A 13,522-nucleotide genomic window follows, 5' to 3' on the forward strand; every position below is an offset into this window, starting at 1 on the left:
AGATTTGAACCTGAAGATATAAAGTTCTTCCATATTTAAGAAAAAATGAGACAGCAATCAGCATCAAGACATATCCTGGTGCAAATACAATCTTAAAAGCATTCAAGCAGAAAACAGTAAGCCAGAAAGTAGAGGGTAAAAACCTCGCAGGACCTTAGACTTCTGCATAGTGATCCTCAATGCCAAAGGCAAGACAGCAATGTTGGCAACTCTCCCAGGGAAAAAGAGAGGAATCAAGAATTTTATATGAGCAAAGAACATAATCAAACATTCTCAGGCATATAAAATTTAGCCAATCACAAAATAAAGCAAAATGTGCAACTCAAGGTTGGCAAAACAATGGAAATACTTAGTGATGAACATTAGAACTAAGCTAGAATTAAACACCTGTGGTAGTTATGATTACATAAAAGAATATATTTTTATAAATCTTAAAATAAAAATTATAGCACTGCATCTATAACAAATAGAGGGGGAAAAGATGGAAAGAATAAGTGTGCTTTACTCTTTTAACAGGAAACTACCAATCACATAGTTTCAAAAATAAGTAACATCCTAAAGCTTTTTCTAATCTTTTTTGTTTTCAAGATTTAACAAATTCTCTTGTGGTGAACAAATATTGATCCAAAGTTCAGTATAACTACTCCTATTTCACCTCAGTTTCCTCTTCTATTAAATTCAACAAAAGCAACTATATGGCTATGATCCCATTTTTTTTTTATTTTTTATTTTTTTAATATATCTTTATTGATTTCAGAGAGAGGAAAGGAGAGGGAGAGAGAGAGACAGAAACATCAATGATGAGAGAGTCACTGATCAAGCCTGCAACCCGGGCATGTGCCCTGACCGGGAATCGAACCCCAATCGCCTGGATCCTAGGTCGACGCTCAATCGCTGAGCCACGCCCGGCCAGGCTATGATCCCATTTTTATAAAATTCTTTCTATCCATCCAGCCAACCATTCATCTTTATGTGAACATAACAGAGAAGCTTGGAATAATGTTCACAAATGTTCACAATGTTTTTGCTGGACAGTGAGATTTTGGGGTTTTTTTTGTTTTTTTGTCTAACTTCCTCTGTACTTTACTACTACTTAAAAAATTCATAACGTGCCCTGGTCTGTGTAGCTTAGTTGGTTGGGCATCATCCCACGCACCAAAAGGTTGCTGGTTCAATTCCCAGTCAGGGCACATGCCCAGGTTGCAGGCTCAGTCCCCTGTAGGGGACATGCAGGAGGCAGCTGATCAATGCTTCGCTCTCACACTGACGTTTCTCTCTCTCCCTCTCCCTTCCTTGCTCTCTAAAAATCAATAAAAAATATTTTTTTTTTAAATTCATAATGTATAGGGGTCAATTCTATAAAAATAATCAGGTCATGGTTCTTTTTAACTGAAGAATTAAATTCTTAAGGAGTAAATCATTTTCATTTGGAGCTTTTAGGAAACAAGAAAAATAAGTCACTGAAATAGAAGACACAAATGGAGTATTTGCAATACAAAAGAAAAGGAAAAACAGAAACTCACTGTAACAGCAGCCACTCTTCGAGGCTGGGTCACTCCTACAACTCTTCCTTCAGCTGTCCAGCCAGCTTCTGCAAGGTACTACAAATAAAATCACATCTAAGTATACATCTGACACCACTTCTCCAGAAACAATCTCCCCCAGCGTCACTCTGTACTGTGTAAAAAGCACTGAGAAAAGAAATAACAGATGGTTCTTGTCCCAACAGATATTGTGGAAATTATTTTGCAAATGAGGGTTCTGAGACTTGGAAATGTTAGGTAATTTGTTTAAGTTCACTTCAGAACTAATAATCAGAACAACCAAGGCAGAATGCAACATTCTGACTCCCCAGTCTTACAAAATTTCCATGTACTACGGCTGCTTCAAGAAATAAAGTCTTATCCAGGAGTCACTCAGAACAGTGCTAAGTGGGGAGGGGGAAAAAAGAACAGAGCTAAATCTGCAAAACACAGGTTTTTAAAGTATACACAGAGACAGCTCAATGTAAATATCAATCATATAAATGTTTTAGATTAAATAAAAATGGATTCTACATACATGTATATATGCCATGAGATTATAATATACATAAAATTTGATTATATGCATTTATCTGATTTATTTATGTACTTACTTGCTATACATACTTATTTATTATGTATTTATTTGATTATATGCATTTTTAAAATCCAGAACAGATAAAAGTATTAAATAGATTGTTTAAAGTGATTATTTTATGTAGCACTTATTATAATACTTATTACTAGCTTTTATTATTAATAATTATTATTCTCTAACCGATAATTGCTCGGTAATTTAACATTGCCCTTTCTCCTGTGTCCCTCTGGAATTCTGTAATAGTAAATTTTTATTTAAAACTATAGCAACATTCATTTTACCCCTCTTCTTCAACTATAATTATTTGAGGACAAAAACTATGTATTACACCTCTGTGATTCAGTCCCCACTGTTCCTTCAGATATGGCTATTCAATTATTATTTTGGAATTATAATAAATCAAAGACTGTTACTTCAGTACTAATCAAAGAAATTTTACGTTTAATAAAAAAATGTCAAGGGTTGAATTCTTCTTCCTCTCTGAGAGAAGATCGTAAAAATGCAAATGATAGTAGAGTTCTTATTACAAAACCCTTCCAATCAAATCAAAGTGCAAAGACAAATTTAAATGCATACTCACTTGTGGAATCTGAGTGCTTTTCCCACATCCTGTTTCTCCAACAATCACCACTGTCTGATAGTTTTCTATCAAGTATAATATATGATTCCTAAGCTGAAAAAAATAGAACCATACATTATAAAGAGCCACATGTTTTCTTGAAAGACCTAAACAAAGACATTTAAACATTATGAAATGAGCTGTTTGCCAAAGGAAAGTAAATTTTTAAAAGAACTATCAAAATGTATTTCCAACTCTATTAGGTCCTGCTAGTATCAGTATAAGCTGATACAATTCCAACTGAGTATAAAAAGTTATTATCAAATACACAATGCACACACATTAGTCCCATATTACAGAGAAAACAGAAACTCAGATGGTGAAGGAAGGTCACACAGCACACAAATGATGAAGCCTGGGTCTGAACTCTGTAGTCTAGACACTTTCTCACCACATAAATTATGTCCCTCAGTAGTGAGGAAGCAACACTGAATCTCGTAAGCTCATACATTCACACAGAACGGATGGAGTTAATCGCCTGAGACAGAAACCCAGAGGCTGTCAGTATGTGAGTGACTAAAATGTTTGGGGCCACAACCAACTGAGGAAATAGTCTATTTCATACAGAAATAGACTAAAGACAATAGAAAATGGGTAAAGAACATGAACTAACAGTTCAAAGAAAAGGGAGTTCAAATGATTCTTAAAGTTATGAAAAAGGTGTACCCATTTCTAATCACAAAGGGAAATAAATGTTTGGGACCATGCAAAACTCTAAAGAAAGCCCCTTGGCTAAATTAAGAAGGCTGCCATTTTATATCCATTTCTAAAAAGAACATAATAAAAGAATTATGAGCAGTCGAGACAACGGAACTCCCTAAGTATAGAACATGGCAGCTTTCACCCAGCACTGTCCAGGAGAAGGAGAGAGAGCCAGGGGTGATGGTGGCCACACCTACTCAGGCCATTGCAGAGGCATCATGTGAGGCAGGGACAGTCCATGACTCTTCATAAGGAGCTATATGAAAAAAATATCTTTCAACTATATCTAAATAGCCTTTGGCTCTGAGCTCACTTCCTGATTACAATTTGGCTTCCCATGTAGACTTGGCAACATGGAGAAAGTATGTCCATGGCCTGGGTCCATCTGTCCTGAAGAACTATGGCTCACTGTAAACAAACATTCTGAATTCTAGTTTACACTTTGGTCTCTTGTGAGATAACAAGAGTTGCATCCATTTCATGAAACTAATGAAATCAACTGTCTGGAATGTACACATGGTAAATAAACACACCAAAATCCTGTCACTATCTCAAAGGGAGTTAACCTCTTCAACAGAAACCACCTCATAGTCCCAGTTAATCTTGTGTAAAGAAATATACCTTTAAAAAGAAAGCCAAAATTGTTCATATGTTGGTAATCTGTTGAAGCTGGATGGATAGAAGTTCACTGTGCTATTTCCTCTATTTTTCTGTATGTGTGAACTTGTGCACAATTGAAAGCAAAGGGGAGAAGGGGAGAAAAAAGAACATCATTCCATTTCTCCCAGTTTTCAATATGAAAGATCTGAGAAAAAATCTTAAGGACTTTGAAGATTTATAAGATTAACTAACACACATATTTTGAAAAAATAATCCCTTTAAATGAGGGTATCTCTGAGCTCTTTGTGTTCTAAAGAATCATTAAGACTAAGAGGACACTATGCGCTTCAGTGCCAAGTATAAAGATCTTGCAGACGGCTTCAGGTGGACAGACTGAACATACTTATCCAATGTACCTTGAACACTGGCAGCTTCTGCCTCTGCTGCTCTATGGAAAGCGCTGCATAAGGATTGTAAACAACGGTTGTTGCAGAGTTTTCAGCTAAACTTTGTCTCTCTTCAGAGATACTGACACCTGGTCCCTCTGTACCTGTAACAGAAAATTTTTTTCAGATTCTATGATACAGTGAACAGAAAAATGTGCAAAAGGTACAAATTCAAAGATGAAGCGATACAACAGAAGCAATGCATTTGATCTCAAACTACTAAGTGATATTAAACTTTAATTTCAGGAAAGCATCCAGAAAAGTACCTATAAAAATACAAAAACATTCTCTGTAAGCCTCATTTGCAGTTTCAAGAACAAAGGAGATACACTCCCAGTGGGCTCCAAATTGGCCGCACACAACTGTACATTACAGAAGACAATGTTTTTAATTCTGGCCTCTATGTTGGTATTATTACCCAACACTTAATAAAAGTGACAGCAACCCAATGGGAATTAGCTGAGGCAAAGGATGAGTCCTTTCACTGCAGGAAGCAAAGTTCAGGGACAACAAGAACCAGGGACTCAACTCTGCCTGGGCTTTCTCCTCCTCTCATCTCTGCCCCTCTCAACAAGTTCCTCTTGGTCTCTTAGGGTGGCTTCTCTACAGGAGCTGAAATCACTGCTGCCGACAGTGCCAGAGCTCAGGCTCACAGCTCCTTCACCACTCACTCACTCACTCACCCAGCAGAGCTGGAAGTGCAGGGGTACAGCATGAACACTGCGGAGGCAGGCCCTACCCTCGTGCCGCTTACTTGCTACTTCTGTTCTTCCTCCTGACAGGACATAACTTAGTGCATGAATTCGTAGGGGAGGCTCTTTTTCTGCGGGCTTAGGTCCAGTGCCCAGCCCGATCCAATCAACCAAGGTCAGTGGAGTGGGACACAATAAATGGCAGACTCCATTTGATCACAGAATTGGAGCAGTTGGTGGGAAGTGCTGTTTTAAAAAGCCACTGTGCTTAGCAGATTAAACCACCTATTCCACAACAGCTTCTTGGTAAGAGCAATGACAACCTGGTGCTCAGGATGGTGAGGAACAGGGAAGCCATATCCTATCATGAGAAACTGTTCCTGGACTTTTAGCCTGAAAAGGAAAATGCCTTTGGAGGAGCACTTTCATGATGGCTTCCATAACTTTTTTTCTTCTTCCATAACTTTTCATGCCAATTTGTTTGTGTAGCTGTAGGACAGAAGAGTAATAAGGAAATGACACAGGGATCAGAATTCAACTCAACATAAGGAAGATACTGGGAGATATTTCTAAAAGTTAGAGCTGTTCAGCCCTGGGGCATAGTGCCTCTGTGAATCAATAACACATGCAGCACAGTCTACGTCTGGGGATGCTACAGGGGTAATTACCCAAAATAATTATCTCAGAGGTCTTCTGAACTCAGAATCTGTGATGGTATATGAAAATACAGGGCCTTTATGACATGAATATTTAGCTCAGTGATTTAGATTTACATTTTGGGGGGTCCCAGATCCCTTCAATAATCTAATAAAAGGCTATGAACTCCTTCTCCTGAAAAATACACCAGAATATAATTTATCAGAACACGAAATGCTGGAGATCCGTAGACCCCCTTAGAGCTAAATTTAGAATCAGTGCCAGGGATCTCTGATTCCTTTTCCGCTCATCTCTAGGAAGATAGTTGTGTTCCAGGGGTCCAAGGCTGCCAAAAGTCAGGCACTGCTTATTGGGGAAGATCAAGAAAACAAGACTGCCAGCTTGACCCAGAAGTTGGACCCAGGCACTCAGGGGCTCCTCACCCACTTCCGTTTTGGAATGTGCGCTCCATTAGCTTTCCCGGGCCTAAAAGCCGCCCAAGGACTCAGCCTTAAGATAGAAATGTGGGATGAGACTATATGGACTGTGCACATGAATAAACCTAGTTAAGGCCCCCTGTGTATGCGACTGACCCCAGTTAAGATGTCTATATAATAAAGTTTTAAGATTTGGTGGGTGAGTGCCTCATGTGTAAATTCCCTTGCTTATTAACCTGCCACCTACCAATATGGAACAAGGCAAGCCTTTCTCTTTGGTCTCTCCCTGCCCTATGCTCTGGGGGCTGGTTTCAGATTTCACCCAAAAAGCTCCCCAAGAGGCTGCAACCCAACACTGCTGTATTGTTTTTGCCAAACTGTTGACCTTTCTTTCAACAGGATAAAAGACAGAATAGGACGTGGAACACAGCCTGCACTCAAAGAAGGGTTTCCTTTTTTCCCTTGTTATACACAATATTATCATTGCTGTATCTTAATAATTTCTTGAAACCTTTACCCAAGAAAACTATTGCGAAGAATACCTCATCCTCATCAACTCTGTTTATGCCCTGCATTCCCTCCTTTTCGAAACACGTTTTAAACCTTTACAGCATGTCTAGAACATTTTAGCACTGCTCCCGCAAGGTCTGTTCTTCCCTCACCAGGGTTTAATCACCCAGGTGTCTCCTTCACTACCCCACCCCTCCTGATCCACCTCACTATAATATTGTTATGAGATCTTTTACAAGAACAGCTGCTGCCCATCAATATCAAGCACGTCTGCTCCTTACAAAAGGCTTCATTCAGCCAAACCAGGACTTCTTCCCCTTATGTACATCCCACGGCCCATTCTGGCTGACTATGCTTGTTTTTCCCTTGGGAACATTCTCTATGCTTATGGGAGTACCAAGTTAGTAATTCTTGCAAACCACAAATGCCTTCATTTCTCCACCTATAAAAAAAGGCTGAAAACAGCATCATCCCCACCCCCCAACTCAACATTTCCTCTCACACAGTCTTTCAGTTTGAGTGGTGACCCATTAGTGGGTTATAAAATTAATGTAGTGGATCATTATTTTTAAATAATGAACTAGAAATAGAATAGAAAGTATCAGAGTGTGTCCCAGAAAGAGAGAGAGAGAGAGAGAGAGAGAGAGAGAGAGAGAGTGTGTGTGTGTGTGTGTGTGTGTGTGTGTGTAGCTGTGTGTGTGTGTGTGTGTGTAGCTGTGTGTGTGTGTGTGTAGCTGTGTGTGTGTGTGTGTGTAGCTGTGTGTGTGTGTGTAGCTGTGTGTGTGTGTGTGTGTGTGTGTAGCTGTGTGTGTGTGTGTGTGTAGCTGTGTGTGTGTGTGTGTGTGTGTGTGTGTGTGTGTGTGTGTGTGTGTGTGTGTGTGTGTGTGTGTGTGTGTGTGTAGCCAAGCACAATATATTCTTCACTATAGGTCAGGTCAAAAAAATCTCCAAAATTGTTGCTAATTCAGTTTTTGTCAGGCATTAAGTATCTACGGAATGAATGAAGAAAAATGGCCAGGCCCTTCTGATCCACTTGTGCTACTCAAGCTTTTCTACAGAAATCTTAAACAGCTCATACAAAGACATTAAGGCAGAGATCACAAACCAGTTCCTCAAGGTCCCCAAACATGACTTGGTTAAAATGTTTGAAATAGTTCATTTAAAACATGTAAAAGTTTCCCACTGAAATCTGGATATTAGGCTTAAAAAACAATCTGGTAACTCTGAGCCCGTATTACACCCATTAGGTAGAACCAAATACAGCTTCCTGCTTTAGGTAGCCTATGCACGCTCAGGTGTGTATCTAGCCGTGTATGCACATTCTAGTTTGCCATAGTTCCCACCACTCCCTATTATTCCACCCGACAGCTTCACTTATTTAGACTGTCTGAAAGCTGCTTGTAGCTACCTGAGCTTACGACTCCCAGCCTACAGGATATATTCATGATTCCAACATCTTAGCCTTATATCTAGCCTTAACCACTTTCTTGACCCTCACGTGTTATTTCCCACATCCTACTTTCATACCTTGAACTTCAGTTTCTTAATCTGGAAAATGAGAGTGATACCAGATGATGCAAGTAAACGTGACTAGCACAAAGTAGGGCCCCATAAGTACACTATGTTCTAAATCCATTCCCACCTCAGTTAATGACAACAGTTTACCAAGAATAGTGGTTCCTACACTTTGGTACATGCTGGAATCAGCTGTGAAATCTTTAAAAAATACCGATACTTGGTTCCTAGCCCTCCTGACTTCTGATTTATTGCCAAGGGGTATGACAGAACAGCAAGATATTTAAGAGCTTCCCAAGTGATTCAACTACACAGCAAAATTTGAGAACCACTTACCTAGTCACCTAATCCAGAAACGAGTCATGACTGACTTTACCTTCTCCTATATCTGCCTCTAAAATGTCTCCAATAAGGTCTCTTATTGTCACTCCTCCTCTCTGCTCCCAGGCCAAAATTAAGGCTTTTAATATCCCTCCTCAATTTTAGTAGTACCTTCTCTTAAGGGTGCCCCTGACTCTGATTTCCTCCCCCAACCATTCTGCACAGTGTTGACACAGTAATGTTGCTAAAATAAACCTGATCATGTCCTCCCTTGCTTAAAAGCACTGAAGTCCAAATTCTTTAACTTGCCATGAGAGCTCTCACAATGAGGCCCCTATCTTTCCAGCTTCATCTTCTGCTATACCCCAAAATACAGGGTGGGGCAAAAGTAGCTTTACAGTTCATATGGAAAATAATACAATAGATAATAACACAAGAATAAACTCAGTGTTTTGCACACTTAAAACTGTAAAGCTTCTTTTGCCCCACCCTGTATACCCTACCACTTAACACTATCACACTACTCAATTATTTTGTTTTGGACATTCTTGGGGCATGCATCCCACTTTGCCTTTGTTCATGTTGCACTCTTTGCTTAGAGCTCCATTCCCCTACCTCTCCATGGAACAAAACCTTATTTATGCTTCAGTGTCCACCTCAGAAATATCACTGTCTTTATGAAGTATTTCTCATCCACGCACTCAGTCTTTCCCTCTCCTCTATACTTCCATATAATTATAACGGTTAATATGTGCCTAGTGCTAACAGTTTTACATGTACTGTCATTTAATCTTCAAAACAATCCTTGGGTAGGTGTTATGCCCAATTTACAGATGAGTAACTGAGACTTGCAGCACTTCAGTGACTTTGCCAAGTCACCAAGTTAGTAAATGGTAGGATGGGCTATACTGCCTAACTCAAGAGCCCAGTTTCCTAACCACTACCTTTTTCCGCCTCGTTTTAAAATCTCTTCTAAAGGGTATCCAACTTCATAGTATAATTAAGAGAGAATAAGCCTTGAGAGCAAAGCAGAGCCCTGGTCTTCTAGATGTCTCCTGACCACAAGATCTGGTGTCCTCAATGAATAAACTAAATAATGGAATAAAACTCTGAGAGTAAGCTCATGTTTTATAACTAAAATAATATCCTGGTCTGATTTTCAACAGTTCATTCAGGACTTTACTGTACTTAACACTTTGACCTATTATTAGCGGCTTGAATAAATAAAGAGCATCTCATTGCCTAATGGGAGATTGGTTTTGGCTGCAAATAAAACTCAGGATGGATAACTGGCTGATGACTTGAAATGCTGAATCATAAAAATGTTAAGTGACAAACTACAGACTTTAAAAAAGAATTAACATATCCCTTGCATGGGTTTATCTCCCACATCACTTATATGCATGGTCAGAATTTCAGGGACCCACTCTAAAATACCCTTTAAAGGCTTTCCTTGTATTACCTTCTCTGTCTCATTTCATTTTTGCTGCAATATAGTTTGCACATCCAGGCCTGCAGAGGTGCAAGCGGTGGGAAAATGAAACTTCTGTTTTTCCACGAGAAACTGATGGAATGGGAGGAAGTAATGCATCTAGCAGGGTCTCATGTGTATGCATTCAGTAAAATCCTGATGGGGAAAATTAAAACAAAGCAAGCAAAGCATGTGGGGGCTGAGATTCGTGTTAGCCTGCAAGAGGGGAAGTGCGTGGCCGCCAATGTGCAGGAGTTCACTCTAGTAGACAGTCAGAGTGGACAAGAATGACCCTAAAACAAAATGAGACACTTCCTCTTTTTATGAGCACTTACTCTATGCCAGACAACGCACCGCTCATTATTTGCCCGCAGGATAAACGTTATAACTCTGCCCGTTGCACAGACGGAAAGGCTACGGCTCGGGAGGGTTAAGTGACTTGCCCAAAGGCACTCGGCTCCTACGGGCAGAGCGGAAAATCCGAACCCGCGCAGTCGGACCACGGCTTGAGCGCCTAAACCCGAGCGGCACCGCCTGCCCGGCTGCAGAGCAGCCCCGGGGCGATAACAGGACACGCGTGGGCGCTTCAGCGTTTCCCCATCTCGCGGGTTGCGCAAGGCAGGCATCGGGAGTGAGGCAAACGAGGCTGAGAGGCGCCAACAAGGTCACACAGAGAATCTCTGCCCGGGCTGGGAGCGGAGCCCCGAATCCCTCGAGACCCCTGCGGGCGCCAGCCACAGAGCAGACCAGCACGGAGGCGGCGGTGGCCAGCCCGCCGAGGTCAGGCCTGCGAGCTGGTCCGCAGGCCCCGGCCGCCGGCCGCCGGGCCAAGGCCAGTCAGGCCGCCGCGTCCGCCCCGCATTCCACTAAGAGCCTTACCCGGTCGCCAGAACTTCACGGGCCCCACGGGCGCAGCCATGCTGGGGTGAAAGGTGACCAGGAGGGCTCCACCCCTCCACGCCTCCGTCGCGCGCGAGCCGGGCCAGGGGCGTGGCCCGCGAGGAGTCCTGGGCTCCCAGGCGCCACTGAGTAACGGCCACGCCCCCCGAGGCAACCGCCCCCTGTGCGCCACGTGACCTACATTTTGACCCCCGGGAGCAGTCTGGCCCCGCCCCCAGGCCCACGTGACCCGCTCCGCTGCGGCGCAGGGCTGGGCGCGCTTCTCCGTCTTCCGCTGGGGTTGCGCGGCACCGGTGGCGGTAACGGGAGCGCGGCGTGGCCCGGGCGGCCGCCCGCCTCGGAAGGGCGAGCTGTGGGAAGCGCGGCCGGCACGGAGTGGGCACGGAGGCAGGGCATCGTAAATTAGCTGCTAAGTACCGATTATGTCGCGAGCTGCCTCCCAGCAGCTTCCTGTGTGTCTGTCGCTCTCCGCCGTAGTTTCAGGTGGAAGGACAAAACCACCCTGTGTGTGTGCTGGTTCCGCGTTTCCCGGGCGCGCGGGACTGCGGTTTTCAACCCCTGCTTTCGGGGGGCTTCTGCTCAAGGTGGAGGCCAAAGTGAATAGGAAATGAAGTGCCCGGTAAACGGTGGTGTTTATTACTAGCAGGAAGCGAAACAATGGCACCCGGCCTAGAAGGAAGTCTTCAGGGGCCTTGAGAGTGGTGCTGGAAACGGGGATGGAAACGGTTTGGAAGAAGAGGCTTAGAAGCGGGTAGGTGAGTGGGGTGGACGCGCACCCAGCGCTTCCCGCCATGTGACTGCTCACCCGACCCAGATGCTCTTGAGAAACGCAGGTGCCAGTCCCCGCTCCATCCCGGAGCCAGAACCTCCAGGCAGCGGCCTGGGAACCTGCATTTTAACAAGCCCCGCAGGTGACTCTTTTACTCAGCAAGCTTGAGAAAGCTTTCACCAATCCAAAGGAGAGCTAATGAGCCCAAGTAGAGGAACTATTTTATGGGTAGGCGACTAGTTAGAAAGAAGTGAGAGGCTTCAGAACCTAGGCATTTTTAGAGCTGTGAAGAAAATTCCGCACTTTTTCAGAGAAATGACATAGTCTAGAAAGATGAAGGGTTGGAAACAAAGTAGGCATGACTTGGAATCCTAACTTTGCCATTTCCTAGCTTCTCCCTGTCATCTAATATTTAAAAAGGTTGTATTAAATGAGATAGCGTGTAAAGTGCCTAAGGCAGTGTAGGACCCAGCGGGCATTCAAATAGAGCAAATGGGGGCGGGGGCTAAATTTACATGCAGACATTCATTTTCCAAATTTCTTCATTTCCATAATAATGAAAATAGGATTCAACAGCTGATAATCCCCCTGCCTAGAATTCTCCACCCGTCCTTTAAAATATCCTCATAACGGTCAGCTCTAACAATGCTTCTCTAAACTGTCTGACTTAAGCATTACCCCTCTGCAGGCTCAGACCTACATGCTCACTTTTGTTGAACTATAGTCAGTCTCCACTATTACACTGTAAGCTTCTTGAGGACCAGGACCATGTCACGTTCATATCCTAGCCCAATAACAAAGTGCCTATTGAGCAATGTGTATGTGAATACCATGTTTTATACTTATTTTTAGTTCTTCATAACATAGATCCTTCCTTTATTTTTGTCTGATTTCACTAAAGGCCCAAGTATAGAAAAGAGTTTATACATGAATACAAGGGAAAATACAATAAATGTCACTTTTTATTATTTCTGTATTTTATAAATTATTCATATGATTTATATAAAAAAGTCATCCTATTTACAGAGACAGTAAAGCTGGAGGAGACTTTAATCAACATCTAGTCTGGAAAAGCATTTGAGATTTTGCTCCCCAGTATATGTCATCAGTTTGGCTCAAATAAAATCTTATTTTAAAACATTTTTAAAATCTATTCTAAATACTGTTTTATAGAAAAACAGAGGCCCATGGAGGCTAATTAAATCAATGAGTTAATTTTGTATCAGAACTGAAAACAGAACTCAGGCTTTCTAATTCCCAGGCCAGTATTTTTTCAACCACATGTACCATTTAAAACCATCAGAGCTTAGCTCTCCTAGATGTGAATTAGTTCATCTGTCCCGGAAAGTTCTCAAAGCCCAGCTGTCCCTAATAAGTTGTTTTGCTTACAGATGTCTATTGGAGAAAACACCTATGCGGTTATCAAGATGTTGATGGTTTGATTTTACTGTCACAAACTGGGAATGGTCTCAATAGACTATCTTATCCTTTCTAATTAACTATTTTCAGAAAGAATGGCCTAAAATAACATCTCTAAAATTAAAACCATTATGTCTTGAGATGGCATCCAGAATTTATTTAGTTCATTGCCAACAATTCCATGACAGTTTGATCATTTTGTTACATAAGGGTTACATTTTGCAGCTTCTGAATAACAGGTTTTCCAGAAAGATGCTCCTCAAAATCATGTTTAGTGAATGCATGGTAGTTTTTCTGTGCCTATGGTAACTGGTACTTTCTGCTTTGAACAATTTCTAGTCCAGCCATCTTGGCCATGTTTAGG

At 42.0% G+C, this 13,522-nt stretch overlaps 1 protein-coding gene across 2 annotated transcripts in view; it reads right to left on the reverse strand.

Moving 5' to 3' along the window:
• DHX35 (DEAH-box helicase 35) overlaps positions 1 to 11,031 on the reverse strand; it is a 60,779-nt gene extending 49,748 nt beyond the window's left edge. Inside the window, exons 1-4 of one of the 2 annotated variants that reach the window (XM_016219368.2) lie at positions 10,950 to 11,031; positions 4,459 to 4,592; positions 2,702 to 2,794; positions 1,524 to 1,601 (exon numbers count right to left, since the gene is read on the reverse strand). In XM_016219368.2, the coding sequence (XP_016074854.2) occupies positions 1,524 to 1,601; positions 2,702 to 2,794; positions 4,459 to 4,592; positions 10,950 to 10,989 (345 nt within the window). In that variant the 5' untranslated portion in view covers positions 10,990 to 11,031. The remainder of the gene's footprint in view (positions 1 to 1,523; positions 1,602 to 2,701; positions 2,795 to 4,458; positions 4,593 to 10,949) is intronic. The other variant, XM_016219369.2, reaches the window with a different exon arrangement.
• Positions 11,032 to 13,522: the final 2,491 nt, after the last annotated feature.

Source organism: Miniopterus natalensis, chromosome 7 (assembly GCF_054644295.1).
Source record: "Miniopterus natalensis isolate mMinNat1 chromosome 7, mMinNat1.hap1, whole genome shotgun sequence".
Lineage (NCBI taxonomy): Eukaryota > Metazoa > Chordata > Mammalia > Chiroptera > Miniopteridae > Miniopterus > Miniopterus natalensis.